The sequence below is a fragment of the Rhinatrema bivittatum genome, chromosome 1 (assembly GCF_901001135.1).
Source record: "Rhinatrema bivittatum chromosome 1, aRhiBiv1.1, whole genome shotgun sequence".
In the NCBI taxonomy this organism is placed as follows: domain Eukaryota; kingdom Metazoa; phylum Chordata; class Amphibia; order Gymnophiona; family Rhinatrematidae; genus Rhinatrema; species Rhinatrema bivittatum.
The window spans coordinates 396,964,956-396,984,948 of record NC_042615.1 but is presented as its reverse complement, the minus strand read 5'-3'; the positions used below and the strand labels follow the sequence as shown (position 1 = coordinate 396,984,948).

The following is a 19,993-nucleotide window of genomic DNA, read 5'->3' as shown; positions in this document are numbered from 1 at the left end:
GAAGGTGTACTGACTGCCGGGTGAAGATGTGACACATCAGGGAGATATTGCCAAGAATCATCAAGCCTACTGGCTATTATCCAATGCTGCTCATCCGTGCTGATACAAATAATACTGCTAAATATCCCCTGGAACATGTAAAAAATGACTTCATGGTTCTGGGAAAGAGGGTGAAGCAGATAAATGTACAGATTGTTTTCTCAATTTTCCCAGTTGAGGATAAAGGCTGAGGCTGAGAAATTCACATTCAGGAGGTGAATTAATGGTTGTGTAAATCATGTTGACAAGAGCATTTTAGCTTCCTGAACTATGGGATGACATTCCAAGGACTGCTGCACAGAGATAGTGTCTACCTATTGAAGAAGGGCTGAAGTATCTTCCAGAACAGACTGGAAAACCTACTGAAGTAGGCCTTAAACTAGGATCATCGGAGATGGGTGAAAAAAAGCCTCAGATCAGTAAAACAAATACTTGCATAGAAATGAAAAAGAAAGAGGAACATCTGGAAAGCTATGTATACTAATGTCCACAGTATCGGAAATAGTCACACACACACGTTTGTGATAGGAGGAAGTGGAAAGGAGAGGAATATGTTGTGTAGGAGGTGGATCCTTGGGCTGAGGTGGGGTTGACACAACCCGTAGGCGAGGGCCTACGGGTCCCCACCATCAGCAGGCAGAGTGGGATGAAGCTGGAGGCCACTGGAGCTTCACCTATACCAGCCCACATTCCCCTAGGGTTGAGCCTTCGGGTGCCGGGGCTGGCAGGACTTAGGCAGGCCTCGAGGTTGGGTATCAGTAGTAGCTGGTTCAGCCCAGAGACAGCAGCCAGCAGATGGCGTGATCCTATTCCGGACAGGATGCGGAACGGAAACCCAAGCACCAGGGAACAGGAGAATACTGAAGGTGCCTGAGCAAAGGAAGGCCGAAGCCTTAGTAGTCCATGTGCAGAGGATAGGGGCAGAGGCATCACTGTCAAACTAGAGTAGAAGTGAATGGCACTTGGAAGGTGTAGCAAGCAACGTGGAACTCTGGACCCAAGAGAGTCTGAGGCGAAGTCATATGTAGCAAAGTTCAAGGCACGGAGAAAACAAGCGTGGTCAGACGTAGCAATGGTCAGGGCACGGAGAAGGCAGGCGTGGTCAGATGTAGCAATGGTCAAGGCATGGAGAAGGCAGGCGTGGTCATAAGTTGCAATGGTCATGGCACAGAGAAGGCAGGCGTGGTCTGACATAGCAATGATCAAGGCACAGAGAAGGCAGGCATGGTCAGGCATAGAAGAGGTCAGATTTGGAGAAGGCAGGTAGGCGAAGTCAGGCGAAGCAGTGGTCAGGCTTGGAGAAGGCAGGTAGGCGAAGTCAGGCAAAGCAGTGGTCAGGCATAGCAGAGGTCAGGCTTGGAGAAAGCAGGTGTGATCAGGCGAAGCAGTGGTCAGGCTTGGAGAAGGCAGGTAGGCGAAGTCAGGTGAAGCAGTGGTCAGGCTTGGAGAAGGTAGGCAGGCGAAATCAGGCGAAGCAGTGGTCAAATCCAGGAAGTCAAACAAACACAAGACGAGATGAACAGCGGAACAGGAACCTGGAGAATGAGGAACACGAACAAACAAGTACCGCAGCAACGAGCACTCAGAAACCAGGAACAGGAGACCTGTTGCAAAGGCGATGCTGAGGAGCGCAGCCTAAGTATTTATGTGCTGAAGGATCTGACATCAGCGTTCGGGTCTGCGGCCAGGTTCCCGCCGCGGGCCCTTTAATTCATTCACTGATGTGTGCGCGCATGCCTAAGGAGAGGTGCGGCACTGCTGGCGACGTCTCTCCGAGAGGCCCGCAGAGAGGCCGAGGAGTGGAGGCATCCTGGCTGGAGGTCCCAAGAAGTGAAGCAGGGCCGGAGGTGCTGGAGGAAGTCCGAGGTTGAGACTGGCGGCCCACTGCTGCCAGCGACAAAGAGCTGGAGCCTGAAGCAAGAGGGGGGCTTCCCAGTCTTTTGCATAGAGTGCCACATGTATGATTTTTTTACCCACCGGTGAGAAGTTGTACATGTGCATGCGATGCAAAGAGCTCCTGGATCTCAGAGAACTAATCCGATCTCTGGAGGCTAGAGTGGCAGACCTGGAGGAACTGAGGCAGACAGAGAGGTATATAGATGAGACCTTCACGGACATAGTAGTCAAGTCCCAACTTCAGAAGGGCAGACCTGGTGCTGCCTTGGAGGAAGGTGGTCTCATGATGGGAGAGCATCAACCAGGTGCAGCAGGAAAGGATCCTGTAGCAAGGACCTGCTCTCCAGGTGATGCATTGTCCTTTCGCACTGAGGATATCTCTCCAAGGCCTACTGCCCAGGAGGGAAAGGTTAGGTCGGCCGTCATAGTTGGTGATTCGATTATTAGGAATGTAGATAGCTGGGTGGCTGGTGGGCGTAAGGATCGCCTGGTAACATGCCTACCTGGTGCGAAAGTGCCAGACCTCATGCGTCACCTAGATAGGATTTTAGACACTGCTGGGGAGGAGCCGGCTGTCGTGGTACATGTGGGCACCAACAACATAGGAAAATGTGGGAGGGAGGTTCTGGAAGCCAAATTTAGGCTCTTAGGTAGAAAGCTTAAATCCAGAACCTCCAGGGTAGCATTCTCTGAAATTCACCCTGTTCCACGCGCAGGTCACCAGAGGCAGGCAGAGCTCCAGAGTCTCAATGCGTGGATGAGACAATGGTGCAAGGAAGAGGGCTTCAGTTTTGTTAGGAACTGGGGAACCTTTTGGGGAAGGGGGAGTCTCTTCCGAAGGGATGGGCTCCACCTTAACCAGGGTGGAACCAGACTGCTGGCGCTAACCTTTAAAAAGGAGATAGAGCAGCTTTTAAACTAGAACAAAGAGGGAAAGCCGACAGTCGCTCAGCAGCGCATGGTTCGGAGAGAGGTATCTTCAAAGGAAACTAATGATGCATTAGAATTAGGGCATCCCGACAGTGAGGTTCCAATAATTAGAAAAATAGTCCAAGTGCCTGTAACTAAAAACTCACCTGAGCTAAAAAATTCTAACTTATCCCTATCAATTAAAAAGCAGAATGAAAATACAAACAAAAAACAAACTCTGAAATATTTGTATGCTAATGCCAGAAGTCTAAGAAGAAAGATGGGAGAATTAGAATGTATAGCAGTGAATGATGACAGACTTAATTGGCATCTCAAAAACATGGTGGAAAGAGGATAACCAATGGGACAGTGCTATACCGGGGTACAAATTATATCGCAATGACAGAGAGGAGCACCCGGGAGGAGGTGTGGCGCTTTATGTCCGGGGTGGCATAGAGTCCAACAGGATAAACATCCTGCATGAGACTAAATACAAAATTGAATCTTTATGGGTAGAAATCCCTTGTGTGTCGGGGAAGACTACAGTGATAGGAGTATACTACCGTCCACCTGGTCAAGATGATGAGATGGACAGTGAAATGCTAAGAGAAATTAGGGAAGCTAACCAAATTGGTAGTGCAGTAATAATGGGAGACTTCAATTATCCCAATATAGACTGGGTAAATGTATCATCGGGTCACGCTAGAGAGATAACGTTCCTGGATGGAATAAATGATAGCTTTATGGAGCAATTGGTTCAGGAACCAACAAGAGAGGGAGCAATTTTAGATCTAATTCTCAGTGGAGCACAGGACTTGGTGAGAGAGGTAACGGTGGTGGGGCTGATTGGCAATAGTGATCATAATATGATCAAATTTGATTTAATGACTGGAAGAGGAACAGTGTGCAAATCCAAGGCTCTTGTGCTAAACTTTCAAAAGGGAAACTGATAAAATGAGAAAAATTGTTAGAAAAAAACTGAAAAGAGCAGCTACAAAAGTAAAAATTGTCCAAGAGGCATGGCCATTGTTAAAAAATACCATTCTAGAAGCACAGTCCAGATGTATTCCACACATTAAGAAAGGTGGAAAGAAGGCAAAGCGATTACTGGCAAGGGAGGTGAAAGAAGCTATTTTAGCCAAAAGATCTTCATTCAATAATTGGAAGAAGGATCCAACAGAAGAAAATAGGATAAAGCATAAAAGTTGGCAAGTTAAATGTAAAATATTGATAAGACAGGTTAAGAGAGAATTTGAAAAGAAATTGGCTGTAGAGGCAAAAACCTCACAGTAAAAGCTTTTTTAAATATATCCGAAGCAGAAAGCTTGAGAGGGAGTTAGTTGGACCAATAGATGATCGAGGGGTTAAAGGGGCACTTAGAGAAAATAAGGCCATCGCTGAAAGATTAAATGATTTCTTTGCTTCGGTGTTTACGGAAGAGGATGTTGGGGAGGTACCCGTAATGGAGAAGGTTTTCATGGGTAATGATTCAAGATGGACTGAATCAAATCACGGTGAACCTAGATGTGGTAAATCTGATTGACAAACGGAAGAGTAGTAAATCACCTGGACTGGATGGTATACACCCCAGAGTTCTGAAGGAACTAAAAAATGAAATTTCAGACCTATTAGTAAAAATTTGTAACCTATCATTAAAATCATCCATTGTACCTGAAGACTGGAGGATAGCAAAGGTAACCCCAATATTTAAAAAGGGCTACAGGGGTGATCCAGGAAACTACAGACCGGTTAGCCTGACTTCAGTGCCAGGAAAAATAGTGGAAAATATTCTAAACATCAAAATCACAGAACATATAGAAAGACATGGTTTAATGGAACAAAGTCAGCATGTTTACCCAGGGCAAGTCTTGCCTCACAAATCTGCTTCACTTTTTTGAAGGAGTTAATAAATATGTGGATAAAGGTGAACCGGTAGATGTAGTATACTTGGATTTTCAGAAGGCGTTTGACAAAGTTCCTCATGAGAGGCTTCTAGGAAAAGTAAAAAGTCATGGGATAGGTGGCAATGTCCTTTCATGGATTACAAACTGGCTAAAAGACAGGAAACAGAGAGTAGGATTAAATGGACAATTTTCTCAGTGGAAGGGTGTGGACAGTGGAGTGCCTCAGGGATCTGTATTTGGACCCTTACTTTTCAATATATTTATAAATGATCTGGAAAGAAATACGACGAGTGAGGTAATCAAATTTGCAGATGACACAAAATTGTTCAGAGTAGTTAAATCACAAGCAGATTGTGATAAATTGCAGGAAGACCTTGTGAGACTGGAAAATTGGGCATCCAAATGACAGATGAAATTTAATGTGGATAAGCGCAAGGTGATGCATGTAGGGAAAAATAACCCATGCTATAATTACACAATGTTGGGTTCCATATTAGGTGCTACAACCCAAGAAAGAGAGCTAAGCGTCATAGTGGATAACTCATTGAAATCGTCGGTTCAGTGTGCTGCGACAGTCAAAAAAGCAAACAGAATGTTGGGAATTATTAGAAAGGGAATGGTGAATAAAACGGAAAATATCATAATGCCTCTGTATCGTTCCATGGTGAGACCGCACCTTGAATACTGTGTACAATTCTGGTCGCAGCATCTCAAAAAAGATATAATTGCGATGGAGAATGTACAAAGAAGGGCTACCAAAATGATAAGGGGAATGGAACAGCTCCCCTATGAGGAAAGACTAAAGAGGTTAGGACTTTTCAGCTTGGAGAAGAGACGGCTGAGGTGGGATATGATAGAGGTGTTTAAAATCATGAGAGGTCTAGAACGGGTAGATGTGAATCGGTTATTTACTCTTTCGGATAATAGAAAGACTATGGGGCACTCCATGAAGTTAGCATGGAGCACATTTAAAACTAATCGGAGAAAGTTCTTTTTTACTCAACGCACAAATAAAACTCTGGAATTTGTTGCCAGAGGATGTGGTTAGTGCAGTTAGTATAGCTGTGTTTAAAAAAGGATTGGATAAGTTCTTGGAGGAGAAGTCCATTACTTGCTATTAAGTTCACTTAGAGAATAGCCACTGCCATTAGCAATAGTAACATGGAATAGACTTAGTTTTTGGGTACTTGCCAGGTTCATATGGCCTGGATTGGCCACAGTTGGAAACAGGATGCTGGGCTTGATGGACCCTTGGTCTGACCCAGTATGGCATTTTCTTATGTTCTTAAGCCTGTGCAGAGAGTTGAGAGGACCGTACCGCGGGGCTGCTGCGGGCGGCGAGCGTAACAGATTAGGAGGAAAAAGCAGAATTGCTTAACACATTTTTCTGTTCTGTGTTCACTGAGGAAGGGCCAGGAGTAAGATCACAGAAAACAGGGTCAAATAAGACTAGAATTGAGGTAAACCTCAAACAATATTCAGAAAAGTGTGTTTCTGAGGGGCTAGCTAAACTAAAAGTAGATAACGTAATAGGGCAAGATGGGATACAATTGAGGGTTTCAAGGGAACTTAAAGAAGTTTTGGTAGCTCTGTCTGACCTTTTCAATGCTTCTTTAGAGTCAAGAGTAGTTCCAGAAGACTGGAAACAGGTGGATGTGGTTCCTCTTCTGAAAAGTGGACTTGAGAAGGAGGCTGAGAACTACAGGTCTATTAGTCTGACCTCTGTAGTGAGTAAATTAAAGGAATTGGTGCTAAACAGAGAATAGTGCAGTTTCTGAAATTCAATGGGTTACAAGATTCAAGGGAGTATGGTTTTACCAGAAGTAGTTCTTGTCAGGTAAATCTGATCAATTTCTTTGACTGGGTGATCAGAAAGCTGGGATCAGGGGAGAACATTAGATGTAGTGTACTTGGATTTCAGTGAGACATGGTTAGATGTAGTGTACTTGGATTTCAGTGAGACATGGTTCCACATAGGCGAATTAAAAGGTATGGTCTGTAAAAAGACTGGTTGAGTGGGAGGTAACAAAGAGTAGTAGAAAATGAAGCTCACTCTGAGGAAATGGACATTACTTGTAGAATGCTGCAGGAATCGATCGATTCTTTTCAATATATTCAATAGTGATATTGCAGGCCTATAGGGAAAAGTTTGTCTTTCTGCAGAAGGAAGGTGTGGAAAATTTGAGGAGGGATCTAGTGAGGCTTAAGGAATGATCTGGCAGCTAAGATTTAGTGCTAAAAAATGCAGACTCATATATTTGAGCTACAAAAACCTAAGGAGTGATAGTCTAGGGAGGTGAAATTCTTCTATGCACAAAACAAGAGAAGGATCTGGGGTGATCTTATCTGATTTATTTTATTTTATTTAAAAAATGTGTACGCTGCTTACCCGCAATTCTAAGTGGCTAACAAGACAACATTCATAATAAAAAGAAAAAACAAAACATAACACAAGATATTAAACATTACATGAACTACCTAATAAAGGGTTTGGGATGTTGGGAATTATTAGAAAAGGAATGGTGAATAAAACGGAAAATGTCATAATGCCTCTGTATCGCTCCATGGTGAGACTGCACCTTGAAAACTATGTACAATTCTGGTCGCCGCATCTAAAAAAAGTTATAGTTGCGATGGAGAAGGTACAGAGAAGGGCGACCAAAATGATAAAGGGAATGGAACAGCTCCCCTATGAGGAAAGACTAAAGAGGTTAGGACTTTTCAGCTTGGAGAAGAGACGGCTGAAGGGAGATACGATAGAGGTGTTAAAATCATGAGAGGTCTAGAAAGGGTTAATGTGAATCAATTATTTACTCTTTCGGATAATAGAAAGACTAGGGGGCACTCCATGAAGTTAGCATATGGCACATTTAAAACTAGTCAGAGAAAGTTCTTTTTCAATCAACGCACAATTAAACTCTGGAATTTGTTACCAGAGGATGTAGTGTTAGTGCAGTTAGTGTAGCTGTGTTTAAAAAAAGAATTGGATAAGTTTTTGGAGGAGAAGTCCATTACCTGCAATTAATTAAGCTGACTTAGAAAATAGCCACTGCTATTACTAGCTACAATAGCATGGAATAGACTTAGTTTTTGGGTACTTGCCAGGTTCTTATGGCCTGGATTGGCCACTGTTGGAAACAGGATGCTGGGCTTGATGGACCCTTGGTCTGACCCAGTATGGCATGTTCTTATGTTTGCTCGGCCTGTCACTCCTAGCTGAATAACTTATTTGCTCGACAGAACAGCTTTAAACATTCACTTTTCAGTCTTACCAAATGTCTGATTAAATAGCAATGTCTTAACTTTCTTCCTGAACATCTTAAGACACTGTTCAGCTCTAAATTTATCAAGTTATCTGTTCCATAATAGGCCAGTGACCGAGAAAAATCTGATGATCTCAAAGTGGTCAAACAGGTGGTTAATTGGCAGTAAAGTCAGAAAGATGCCTGAGTGCACAGAGAGAACAGCCAGCTGAAAAAAAGAGGTCACATTACCCTGAATAAGTCCATGGTGAGATCTCATTTTGAATACTGTGTACAGTTCTGGAGATCACATCTTCAAAAGGAAATAACAGAATTGTGTCAGTCCAGAGGGTAGCTACAAAAATGGTCAGTGATCTTTGCTGTAAAGCATATGGGGCAAGCTTAAAGATCAAAATATGTATACCTTAAAGCGGTGTTTCTCAACTCTCTTCTGGAAGCACACCTATCCAGTCATGTTTTCAGGATTACCACAATGAATAGGTATATGAGATATTTGCATACCTTGCATCTTTCCTGAAAACCTGACTGGTTAGGTGTTCCTCCAGGATAGGGTTGAGAAACGTTAGAGGAAAAGCGAGATAGGGGAGATATACAACTGAATGGAGACTCTGGAATGAGGGGTCATGGGATGAAGGTGGTATTTCTTTACAGAAAGAGTGGTAGATGCATGGACCGACCTCCCAGTCGAGGTGGTGGAGACAAGAGAATGGAACAAGCACAGTCTGCCCATCTACACAAATGATCAGTTCATTTGTGTAGATGGGCAGACTTGATAGGCTGTATGATACTGCTCTCCCTCATGGGTTTTTTGGGCAGAAAAAGAAGAGCTCAAGAAAGACCGGACAGTAAAGGGATTACATGGTAATGTCTCTCAGGTGGTGTAGATGAACAAAGGAATGAGATGGGATCAATTAATTACATACACAGTTATTTTTTTTTCAGTTGATACAAGCTCCACAAGAATTAAGGAAGTATGTTACACCAATGTCAATAGCTCAAATAATAGAATAAATGAACAATGAAAAACTGGCTTAGGAAAATGATATTCTTGAGGTTATGAAAATATAGGAATAAAACCAAACATGTATGGAAAACTAGAATAAATGGTACTTTAAAATATTTTGTTATACATGTAATTGTTCTTGAAGTAACTATTACTAGAGCAAAAGCTTTACCAGAACAAAAATTTGTTATACACACTAAAATCTATTCAAAGTAATTATATTCTTACCTAAACAATAAATATAAACTATGGGCATTTTAAAAATGAATTAAAGAATGAGAGGATGCTTTAGTAACCTAACATAGTAAATAACTTTGTATATTTTCTTTTTAAACAAGAAATAAACAAGTTGCAGATCCAAGGAAAAGGTGATGAGTCATGATTGACAGAAAAGCAACTGTTGGAAGTTATTTTCCTCATACATGTGGTTAGGAATGTGACTTTTGATAAACATTACTAAGTACTAAGTTTAGAAAGATGTGCAGTCCAAGTTTGCTTAAAGGTATTAATAGGACTTAAGATTATAATAGCTGAGTCTATAGGATAAAAGTTATTTTCTAATAAATCCCATTGTATGTTATTTATAAGAAAATTATGGAGAGGGTAATTTTCAGAGGCATTTCTATGGGTAAAATAGTGCTTTACCCCAAAAAATGACTTTTCATAAAATTACCCACCCAATATAAGGGTAAATTTACACACATATGTCCTATATGTGAACAAATTTACCCGAACTGAACACATCAAGGATACCTGTGTGGAGAACTGAATTGCTTTATTTATTTATTTATTTATTTATTAACTTTTATTTACCGACATTCGTGCAGCACATCATGCCGGTTTACAAAAAACTCAGGTGGGTGATACAATAAAACAATAAAAACAATGTACATAGAAAATAAAAGTAGAAAACCATTACAATTTTACCAGGAACAATTACAATTTTACCAGGAACAGGGAGCTTTTAGAATTGCATATATTAATGTGTGCTCCCTTAAAGCTAAAATGGATGTGGTTGAGCATTATTTAATTGATGTTAGTCCAGATTTATTTTTCTTAACAGTAACTTGGCATGCTACCTCAGATCTCTCTTTGATACAAATGATTTGCCCAAGGGGTTATCAGTTTTTACATAAGTTTGGAGAGCGTTGGAAGGGGGGACGGGTTGTATTGTTTTTTTGGATACATTTCTGTTAAAGGAAGTTTCTATAGAGTTACGGGTTAGAAGTGAACCTTCAGTGGTGCAACTGAGGGAGAGGGTGTTGGTTCTTTAACTCCCCTCGCCTGGTACGCTGAATGGGGATCTATCGGTGTTGGGGGATTTTTTAATGGCAGTTTCGTCCCGTTCAGACAAGATTTTTATGATTGGGGATTTTAATATGTACCCTGATTGTCACCCAAAGCAGTTTATCGAGTATTTGATTTAATGATGTCTTCTTTTAATCTAAGTCCACTGATTAATGTGACTACTCAGTTAGACAAAATTTAAATCAGGCCTGTGTGTCCACCTCATATTATAACCAATTTGTGGTGGGGAATATTAAGGAGGAAAATGTTCCATGGTCTGACCATTATTTTGTTTCAATGAAATCTTATTTTGATAATCCATCAGAATATGTTCAGGAAGGAAAAGTATGTAAAAGGGCTTCTTTTGATGAGCTTATGCTTGCTACAGAATGGGGAAATGTGAAGGAAAGCTAGTTCAAGATTCGGTTCAATCCTTTGCAACCCCCCTTCCTCGACACTTTGGGGGAGATAAATGTAAGGTAGCTCAGATACAGAAAATTGCTATTAAAGTTAGAACACGGAGGGTACCATGGCATAGTAAGGAATTACATGATAAGAAAAGACTAGTTAGGAGAGCAGAACGTAGGTGGCATAGAGATCCTTCTATCGAGCATAAGAATTTATTTCAAGAAGCTTGAAAAGTTTATAGGGCTCAAGTTAACACTGCCCATAAGGCCTTTTTTTCTGAAAGGTTAATGTCATCATTAAATTGGTCAAAGAAGTTATTTCATATAATTAATGGACTTATATTTCTTTGGATAGGCAACATATGCAGCCTGGATTCTCAGTCCAGAATTTTGCAGATTACTGTATTTCTAAGTCAACTGGTCTGGTGCTTAGGCCCCAGTGCCAACGGACAGAGAATATTGTGAGACTAAGTGGGAAACCTTCGAATTAGTGTCACAAAAAGAGGTAGAAACTTTAGTGACCGAGTTTAAGAACTCTTATTGATCTTTGGACCTATGTCCTTCAAGGATTTTTTCTTCACTGAAGGATGAATTTACTGGACTTTTGGCTGCCCTGGTAAACTTGTCCTTGTCAAAAGGAATGGTCCCAAGTAGACTTAGGAGATCAGAGCTTTGTCTAGTGCCCAAGAAGGGTATTTGTGGGTCAGCCCAATGTGGAGATTATAGGTCTATCTCAAACAATCTCAATTGGAAAGATCTTGGAAAAAGTTGGTTTTAAGCAGTTGGAAGATTTTTGTTTACTATTGATGTTTTCCATGATAATCAGTGTGGATTTAGTGACAAAGTACTGAAATAGCCTTGGTTGCTGTGAATGATTATTTACTTCAAAAGCTTGATTCAGGGGATGTTGTGCTTGCAATTTATTTAGATGTTTCCTCAGTCTTTGATTCAATTAGCCATGCTATGCTAATAGATTGGTTAAGGGAATTGGGTTTTGGGGGTAAAGTGTATCAATGGTTGCAATCATTTTTGGACTCCAGGCATATCTCAGTTCTAGTACTGGATTGGTTTATATATAAGGTGGGTGTTCCGTCTATCTTGTCGCCCACCCTCTTCAATATAAATCTGCTTTCTTTATGTTCCTTGTTGGGCTCTTTCAATTTTTTTTTTTAGGTGTTATGCAGATGATGTTAAATTGTATTTTGCCAGTTCAAGCGATAGTGAGCATTTACTTAGTTGGATAATTAGATGTTTGACAGCAGTTGGGGAATGCACTTGAATGGATTAGTTTTGAATTTTGATAAATCAAAAACGCTATGGATTTCATAGAAGCCCAGACCAGAAACTATAGTGGTTGGTGGGGAGATTGTTCCTTATGTGGATCATGTAAAAAACCTGGGGGTTATTTTTGATACCAACCTGGATTTTAGGATCCACTTGCACTCTATTCTCTCCTCGGGCTATTTTAAGCTTCTTCTTCTTCTTCATCATTTAAGACTTTGTTTAGATGTGGTGGATTTTAGAACGGTAGACCAAGCTTTCATTTTGATTACTGTGGATTATTGATATTCATTGTATGTCAGACTACCACAAACTTGTCTGCGAGTTTTGGTTACAAAAAGGACATTTTGTGAGTAAATCACTCCCCAACTGCAGTAGCTTCATTGGTTACCGATTTTAAACCGGTTAAAGTTTAAAGGGCTGATCATGGTCTTTAAAGTATTAAAAACTGTTCATTTCTAGTTATTGCCAAAATGTTTACATATTACCAACCTAGCCAACTTCTGAGATCTGCTAATCAACAGCTCCTGCTGGTCCCTATGAGGGGGGAAGCCCGATTGCAGGCAACAAGGAATCGTGCTTTATCATTGATTTGTCTTAAATTATGGAATGAGTTCACAGTAAAGCCTCGGATGCTGATTTAAAAGCCATACTGTTTAATGAAGCATTCAATTGATTTTATGTTGTTTTTGTTATTCTGTTTATGATTTTAATGCTTTATATTAAGATGTGATCCGCTCAGCTTGAAAATTTTTATTATAAGCAGACTAAATGTTGAGATTACTTACCTGATAATCTCCTTTTCCTTAGTGTATGCAGATGGACTCAAAACAAGTGGGTATAGTGTGCTCATGCTAGCAGTTGGAGACGGATCTGACGTCAGCACGGGTACATATACCCCCGCAGGAAGTGCAGCAATTCAGTAATCTTCCTTGCAAAAGCTTTATGGATATATCTGTAGCTGACCGATCAATTAAATGAACAGGATTACCCTGACCAATTGATGGTAGCTGGAGACCGCCAGTGTTCTCAACCGGAAGGCGTCGACACCCGGCAGGGTGGATGCCCTATTATAAGAAAAAAAAAACATGGCTTACCGTAAACCGGTGAATCCCCATGTATACCGGCAGCCGGGCGGGATGCTGAGTCCATCTGCATACACTAAGGAAAAGGAGATTATCAGGTAAGTAATCTCAACATTTCCTAGCGTGTAGCAGATGGACTCAAAACAAGTGTGATGTACAAAAGCTACTCCCGGACTGGGCGGGAGGCTGCCCGAGGTCCGTTCAGGATTGCCCTCGCAAATGCTGTGTCCTCCCTGGCCTGGACGTCCAGACGGTAGAATCTGGAGAAGGTATAGAGGGAGGACCACGTCGCCGCCTTACATAAGGCAGATTTTTTTAAGTGTAAAAGTGACACCTGCCTATAAATTATAGGATGAGCTAGGGGTGGGTGGGAGAGGGGTGAGAGGGTTGGGAAAAACAAACACACAAACATCTGCTTGTTGCCTGACTTTCTGACTACCTATTTAAACAAAACACACTAAATAATATACCCCAATAGTTTACTTCTCCCCAATACTTTTAAGTTTAAACAATTTCTCCAAGCAGTACTTACTGATTCTTTCTAGTCACCAGCAAGGTGATCCTCTCCTCTCAGTGCTCCCACTTGATTGAGAGGACATGGCCATGGAAAAAGGAAGAAAACTTATAAGGTTAAAACTAAGGAAATAAGAGGGAGATGAAAATACTATGCTTGATATTCAGCCGTACCCGGCTAAGTTACAAGAGATATTCAGCGGCTAGGCTATGTGCACAAATCTCTACTTATCTGGATAAATTATAACCAGCTAAGTTAGACCAGCTCTATGGCTGGTTTAACTTATCAGATTAACTTAACTGGATATGAGAAAATATCGGAAGTAAACCGGATAAGTAATGCTGCCTTGATCTGCCCACTGCCCACCCACTTTTTATGCAGCTAAAAGATAGCCAGATAATTGATTATCCGGCTATTGAGCGCTGAACATTGCTTTGAATATGCCGGACATCATTTCAAGAAGGTTCGATGTGAGAAAACATGGACACGAAGGGTTTTTGGTTTTTCTTTTTTTTTAAAGTGAGGAAAGTCCACTTCAGAAATGCTGAACTGACCAGCTGCATGGAAAGAACTGAAATGTGAAGGTCATTGTAAAATTTGGAACAATCCTGCACATGCTCACTAGAGTTTCTAACAGCTCTAGAAACTGTGACGATGAAGCTTCTGACTAGAGTTCTGTCTGAGAGGTGGGAGAGAGGATGTTAGCCCTCTCATCCACCTGAGAGGACTCACACTCTGATGTCCTGGGAGAAATGATGATACTAGTATTGTTTACCAAATCGCATCAGTACAATACTATTTTTATTAATTTTATTCAGAAAAGACAACTGAAACAATCCAGAAAAACTGTCAATGTGGAGTTGGCTTACTAATAAATCACATATACATTAAGTCTATAGTAAATATATCACTCAGCCAAATAATGTGATTTCTCCTTCAACAATAAGTATTCCATTATTGATAGACAAGTGAGCTATTATCTATCAAAAAATGAAATTAGAATATTAGAGAACTGAAAATATTCAGAATATTAATCTAATTGTATGTATTTAAAAGATCAACTATACACACCTTGTCAGCCAGTGTCCAAAGTCTGGTCGGTGAGCCCACTGAACTCCTGTTTGATTTAATGAACGAAGTAGCCGACAGCAAATAAGGATGGCCCAAGGACTTGCTAATGCAATCCACTTTTCATACTGTTTAAATAGTCCAGTGGAATTTATCTTGCCCACTTTAGAATAGCTCTCTGGCATATCATGCATATCAATATTTTTAGATAGGAAAGGTTCATTGTCTTTCTCATATCTTTTTTCCCCAAAAGGACTAAGTTGAAAATCAGAGTTCATCACAAGGAAGTATTTCCTACACATTTCCTGACAAAGTGCCAAACAAAGTGTGTTGATAAGAAAATACCAGGTTTGGTGTTCTTCTTCTATAAAGCTGCTTGAACCCAAAGTCAATACATGGCCAATGGTCCCTAACAAAAGAAGAATATCCAATTCCAACCAGTCAGATCTAGAACGTGGTGGACTCTGTGGGGAAAATAATGTAAATTTAAATGTAAATAATGTGATAATTATGCTCCTAACTGCATTAATCCCTGTTAGAACTGTTAGTTTCTTATTTGGATACAACAGAATTTAAAACAAAGAGCGAGCAATTTAACTATCATTAAAATTCTGACATTTTTACTATATTTACTAACACTTAAATACACAATTTAAAATAATTAAGTGTAATTAATATTACAACACAAGTCTTCTAAATTTCTCATTTAGAACCATTTTAATTCTCCATCACTGAAATAAGCCTCTCCAGCTATAATTAGCTCACCAAATGCTTTTCCAAATTAATCTGTTTGCTCTTATCTGCAATTGAAGAAAGGTTTAAAGAAGTTCTCATTGTGTTTTACATGAATGACTAAAATAGAAATAGTGGGGTAGACAAAACACATAGGGCAGATAAAATAATAAACTCCTAGTCTCAATCAATCCACCTAAAATTGTATTTTCTACACCCAATGAAAAATTCCACTTTCAAATTTAGCAATAACCAGTGCAAAATAATGCCATTTTGATATTATATTTTATAGATGCTGATTTTCATGGATTTCAATATTATGGAAATGCACTGCTATGGTACTGTTATTTTGCATTCAACCATATTACTCAAGGAAAAATGTAGTATTCTTCATAGGTACAGTATGATTTACAATAACTGATTTACAATAACTTATTTTCCATTCTCTTCAAGAGCTTCTGCTGAGAAAAGCAATATAAAGAGTTATAACTCTGTTAAGATACATTCTGGTGTGATAAAATGCTGCAGCATCAGCTTCATAAAAAAATATCTCTGGTGCACATTTAACTTTTACCTGAGGTGGGTAATTTCCAAACTCATTTCCATGAGTCAAAACAATGCTTTACCTAAGGAAATGGACTTTTTTCAAACTGACTGCCTGAAATGTACATAAAACTACTCGCCTGGATATATGGCCTGTATATATATTTTTACCTGCAGTGAAGAGGTCATTTTGTGGGCAGGATTGAAATGGAGTTTGGAATTATACACATATTTTAACTTTTTCAAAAGTATGTGCACATATTAGCAGGTGTAAATGAGTGGATAGCTTGATTGAGATAATTTTCAAAGGGAAAGTATGTGTACTTTATCATAGAAAACTGGTGAAAGTCTGTGAGTAAAAACTACTCACAGACTTTACACCAGTCCAGACAGTTACAAAATTATCCCCTAAATAAATCAGTCTCCACACATCCAATAACAGCTTTAATAACTAATAGGAAAGACATAGGAGAATTCTGGTAAAGGTGAAAGACCAGAAAATATCATCATGGAAAGGATGAGAACATTAGGAACAAAGAGAACAGAAAATGTGTCGTGTGAATCCAGCATCAGTTTTTAAAGTATTCTCTTTTCTCAGAAAGGAACCTTAAATATCCAAGTCAAATTTTTAATTTATTCTACCAAATAACCATGTACCAATTTATCTCCATCACTGATTATTATTTTTTTTTTAATTTAATTGAACTTGAACAAGCTTAAATGGACAACAGTAACACTTATAATCTAAAATCCTAGGCAGGTTACAATAAACATACAATAAAATAAACATGCACAATGGCTAAAACATAAAACAGGATATCCTCAAGTTCAAAAGACTAATAGATTTCCTGGATATCTTCAAGGGGGTGTCAAACATCACCTCCAAGTTTTTTACACTGCTAGCGAACGGAAGCTGCAAATCATATATCTGAAGGCAAGATGGAATATCCTTACTTGGGTGCCTGGCTAGATACTGCAAGTCAGACTTTTTTACATTCAATGTCAATTTGTGGTTTTTAAGCCCTTGCCTTCAACTGTCAAAGTAATTGATAATGAAAAGTATGTCATCAGCATATAATTTATAAAAAAGGTTAAAGTCAGATATAATTGACACATCAATCTAAGATGGATATTAAATAAGGAAGCAGAAAAAACCAAGCTGTGAGAAACACCCATTTTAACGGAAAACCAGGAAGAACAATTGTTACCAACTGACAACCGCTGAACACAACCTTTCAGATGAGAATAAAACCAATCTAGAACAGCGACACAAAACACTAGTTGCTTCAATTTCTACAGAAGAATACTATGATACAGGGTATCAAATGCGACAGAGATGTCCAAGAAAATCAGTAGAAACCTTTGCCCATTTTAAAGCCCCTCTGAAATCTATCAAGGCTTGACAACAATAAGGTTTTGGTGTTATATTTAGCATGGAAGCCAAACTGGAATTAATATAATAACTCATGATTCATAGGTATTCATTTAGGGGTAGATTTTATAAATTTCCACGCGCGCGTACTTTTGTTCGTGCACCAGGCGTGAACAAAAGTACGCTGGATTTTATAAGATACGAGCCCGGCGCGCGCTGCCTGTTCCCTCCGAGGCCGCTCCAAAATTGGAGCGGCCTCGGAGGGAACTTTCTTTCCACCCACCCCCCCCCCCCCCCGCACCTTCCCCACCCCCCCCCCCCCCCGCACCTTCCCCTACCTAACCCACCCCCCCCACCTTTGTTGGCAGATTTACGCCTGCGGAAAGCAGGTGTAAATCTGCGCGCGCCAGCGGGCTGCTGGCGCGCCATCACCCGACCCGGGGGCTGGTCCAGAGGCCTCGCCCCCGGGCCCGCCCCCGAAACACAGCGTCACTCACGGCATGCCCCCCGACACGCCCCCGACACACCCCTCCATGCAAGCCCCGGGACTTACGCGCGCCGCCGAGCCTATGCAAAATAGGCTCAGCGCGCGCAGGGGCTGTTTGGGGTAGGTTTTCGGGGGGTACGCGCGTACCCCTTTGAAAATCTACCCCACAGCTATTTTAGGCCTGGAATCTCTAAGGTCGCAGACCTTAGAGAATCCGGCGGTAAAGGGACGGGATGGTTTTCACACCCAATAGTGCCATTGTAAAAGATGGCGCTATTGGGCGCAATTATGGCAGTAAAAAGGGTCCTTACCTTTTCGCCGTCAGTAATGTCTTCGCGGCATCCGCCCCAGTGCCGCCCCGACTCCTCCCCTTCTGGTGCTGATCCCGCCCAGAACCCGCCCCGACTTAGGTATCGCACGCGTGCGATCCATTTAGAGAATGACCCCCTTAGTGATCTCCTTCAGGAATCTTAGTTAAAATTGGCAAGGATCCAATAGCTTATTACTGGGTTTCTTGAGAACTGGTCTTACTCTTGCTCAGTTTAAGCAGGTTGGATCACAACCTTCCAGAAAAGAGATATTCACATTCAGGCCGATACAGTACAGTGCGCTCCATCGAGCACACTGTTAGTCTGCTCTTGGATGCACGTTTTCCCTTACCCCTTATTCAGTAAGGGGAGGAAAATGCGCGTCCAACCCGCGGCACCTAATAGCGCCCTCAACATGCAAATGCATGTTGATGGCCCTATTAGGTATGCGCACGGGATACAGAAAGTAAAATGTGCAGCCAAGCCGCACATTTTACTTTCAGAAATTAGCGCTAATTTATTCCGGCGCCGGGAAAGTGCACAGAAAAGCAGTAAAAACTGCTTTTCTGTGCACCCTCCGACTTAATATCATAGCGATATTAAGTTGGAGGTCCCGAAAAGTTAAAAAAAATAATAAATTTTAATTCGGCTCGCGGCTGTCGGGCCAAAAACCGGACGCTCAATTTTGCCGGCGTCCAGTTTCCGAGCCCGTGGCTGTCAGCGGGCTCGAGAACCGATGCCGGCAAAATTGAGCGTCGGCTGTCAAACCCGCTGACAGCCGCCGCTCCTGTCAAAAAGGACGCACTAGTGTCCCTAGCGCCTCCTTTTACCCAGATCTACCGTGTCACCTAATTTAAATAGAGAATTGCGCGCACCGGCAAAGGGCCGGTGCGTGCACCAGGAGAGCGGGCATTCGTCCGCTCTCCCGCGGACTTTACTGTATCGGCCCGTATAATAGCTAGGGCTTCAGCAACCTTCGTTCAAAGTGCTTTAAATACTATTACTGATTATGGATCAAGTATGTTGATGTGATAATAATTTCCAAAAAAGAAAATATTTTTATAAAAACCATGCTCAGTTCATGCTACATACCATAGTGTGGAACACTGCTAGATTGACTAGGTTATGTGCAAAAGCTGTGCATTACCATGTGAAAGATTCACAACTTGCTCTAAGAGTCGGGTCTTTTGCTATCTGGATCAATTGGGGCCAGGGATATTGCAATGGCAATATTCACAGTTCCTAGAGCTGAGTTGGGGGGAAGAAGGGAGTCCCTAGTGGGTAGATTCAGGGCCTATGAATGAAAGATTCTGGCAAGAGCCCTGGTACATGGCTCCAGCCAAGGACCATCACCATAATGACAAGATTGTGTATGTTTCTTGGGGGAAAAGGGAAAGGTGTGAATGGATATAAAATCAGGGAAAAACTTCTCCCAGGTATTTAAAAACAAATGTTCATATTGTCAAATCCCAACCCTGGTTCTGACTGATCTGGAAGTACAAAGGAGCTCTCGGTACTTCTACAATTGTGAGGGACTATAGAGCACAGAAGCTAACCCTGCTGGTGAGTGAACAGGATCTGTATTGCTGGAACATTTTTATGACAAACTTGGGAGAAAAGATACTAGGATAAATAGGTTATTTCTGTGTGTGTTTGCCTTTAGAAGTTAAAAATTAGGTTATGCGTCTTTTTTCCCCACCCACCTCAAGCACATTTCTTTAATTTAAAGATTGTTTTCCCAATTTAAAGGATAAGAGGGTAATTTTTCACAACAAGAGTCAATTTTGGATTTAGATAAAACAAGGGAGTAAATGTACTTGTAAAAATAAATTAACTGTTGTCCCTTTGCTGGTTACTGACACACAAAATATACCAAATAAATATAAAGGACAATT

General features: G+C 41.0%; 1 protein-coding gene across 3 annotated transcripts in view; it reads right to left on the bottom strand.

Annotated features, from left to right (window-relative positions):
* PIGG (phosphatidylinositol glycan anchor biosynthesis class G) overlaps window positions 1–19,993 on the bottom strand; it is a 504,708-nt gene that overhangs the window by 188,736 nt on the left and 295,979 nt on the right. For all 3 annotated transcript variants that reach the window (XM_029601816.1, XM_029601823.1, XM_029601831.1), the window contains exon 9: window positions 14,660–15,120. In XM_029601816.1, the coding sequence (XP_029457676.1) occupies window positions 14,660–15,120 (461 nt within the window). The remainder of the gene's footprint in view (window positions 1–14,659; window positions 15,121–19,993) is intronic.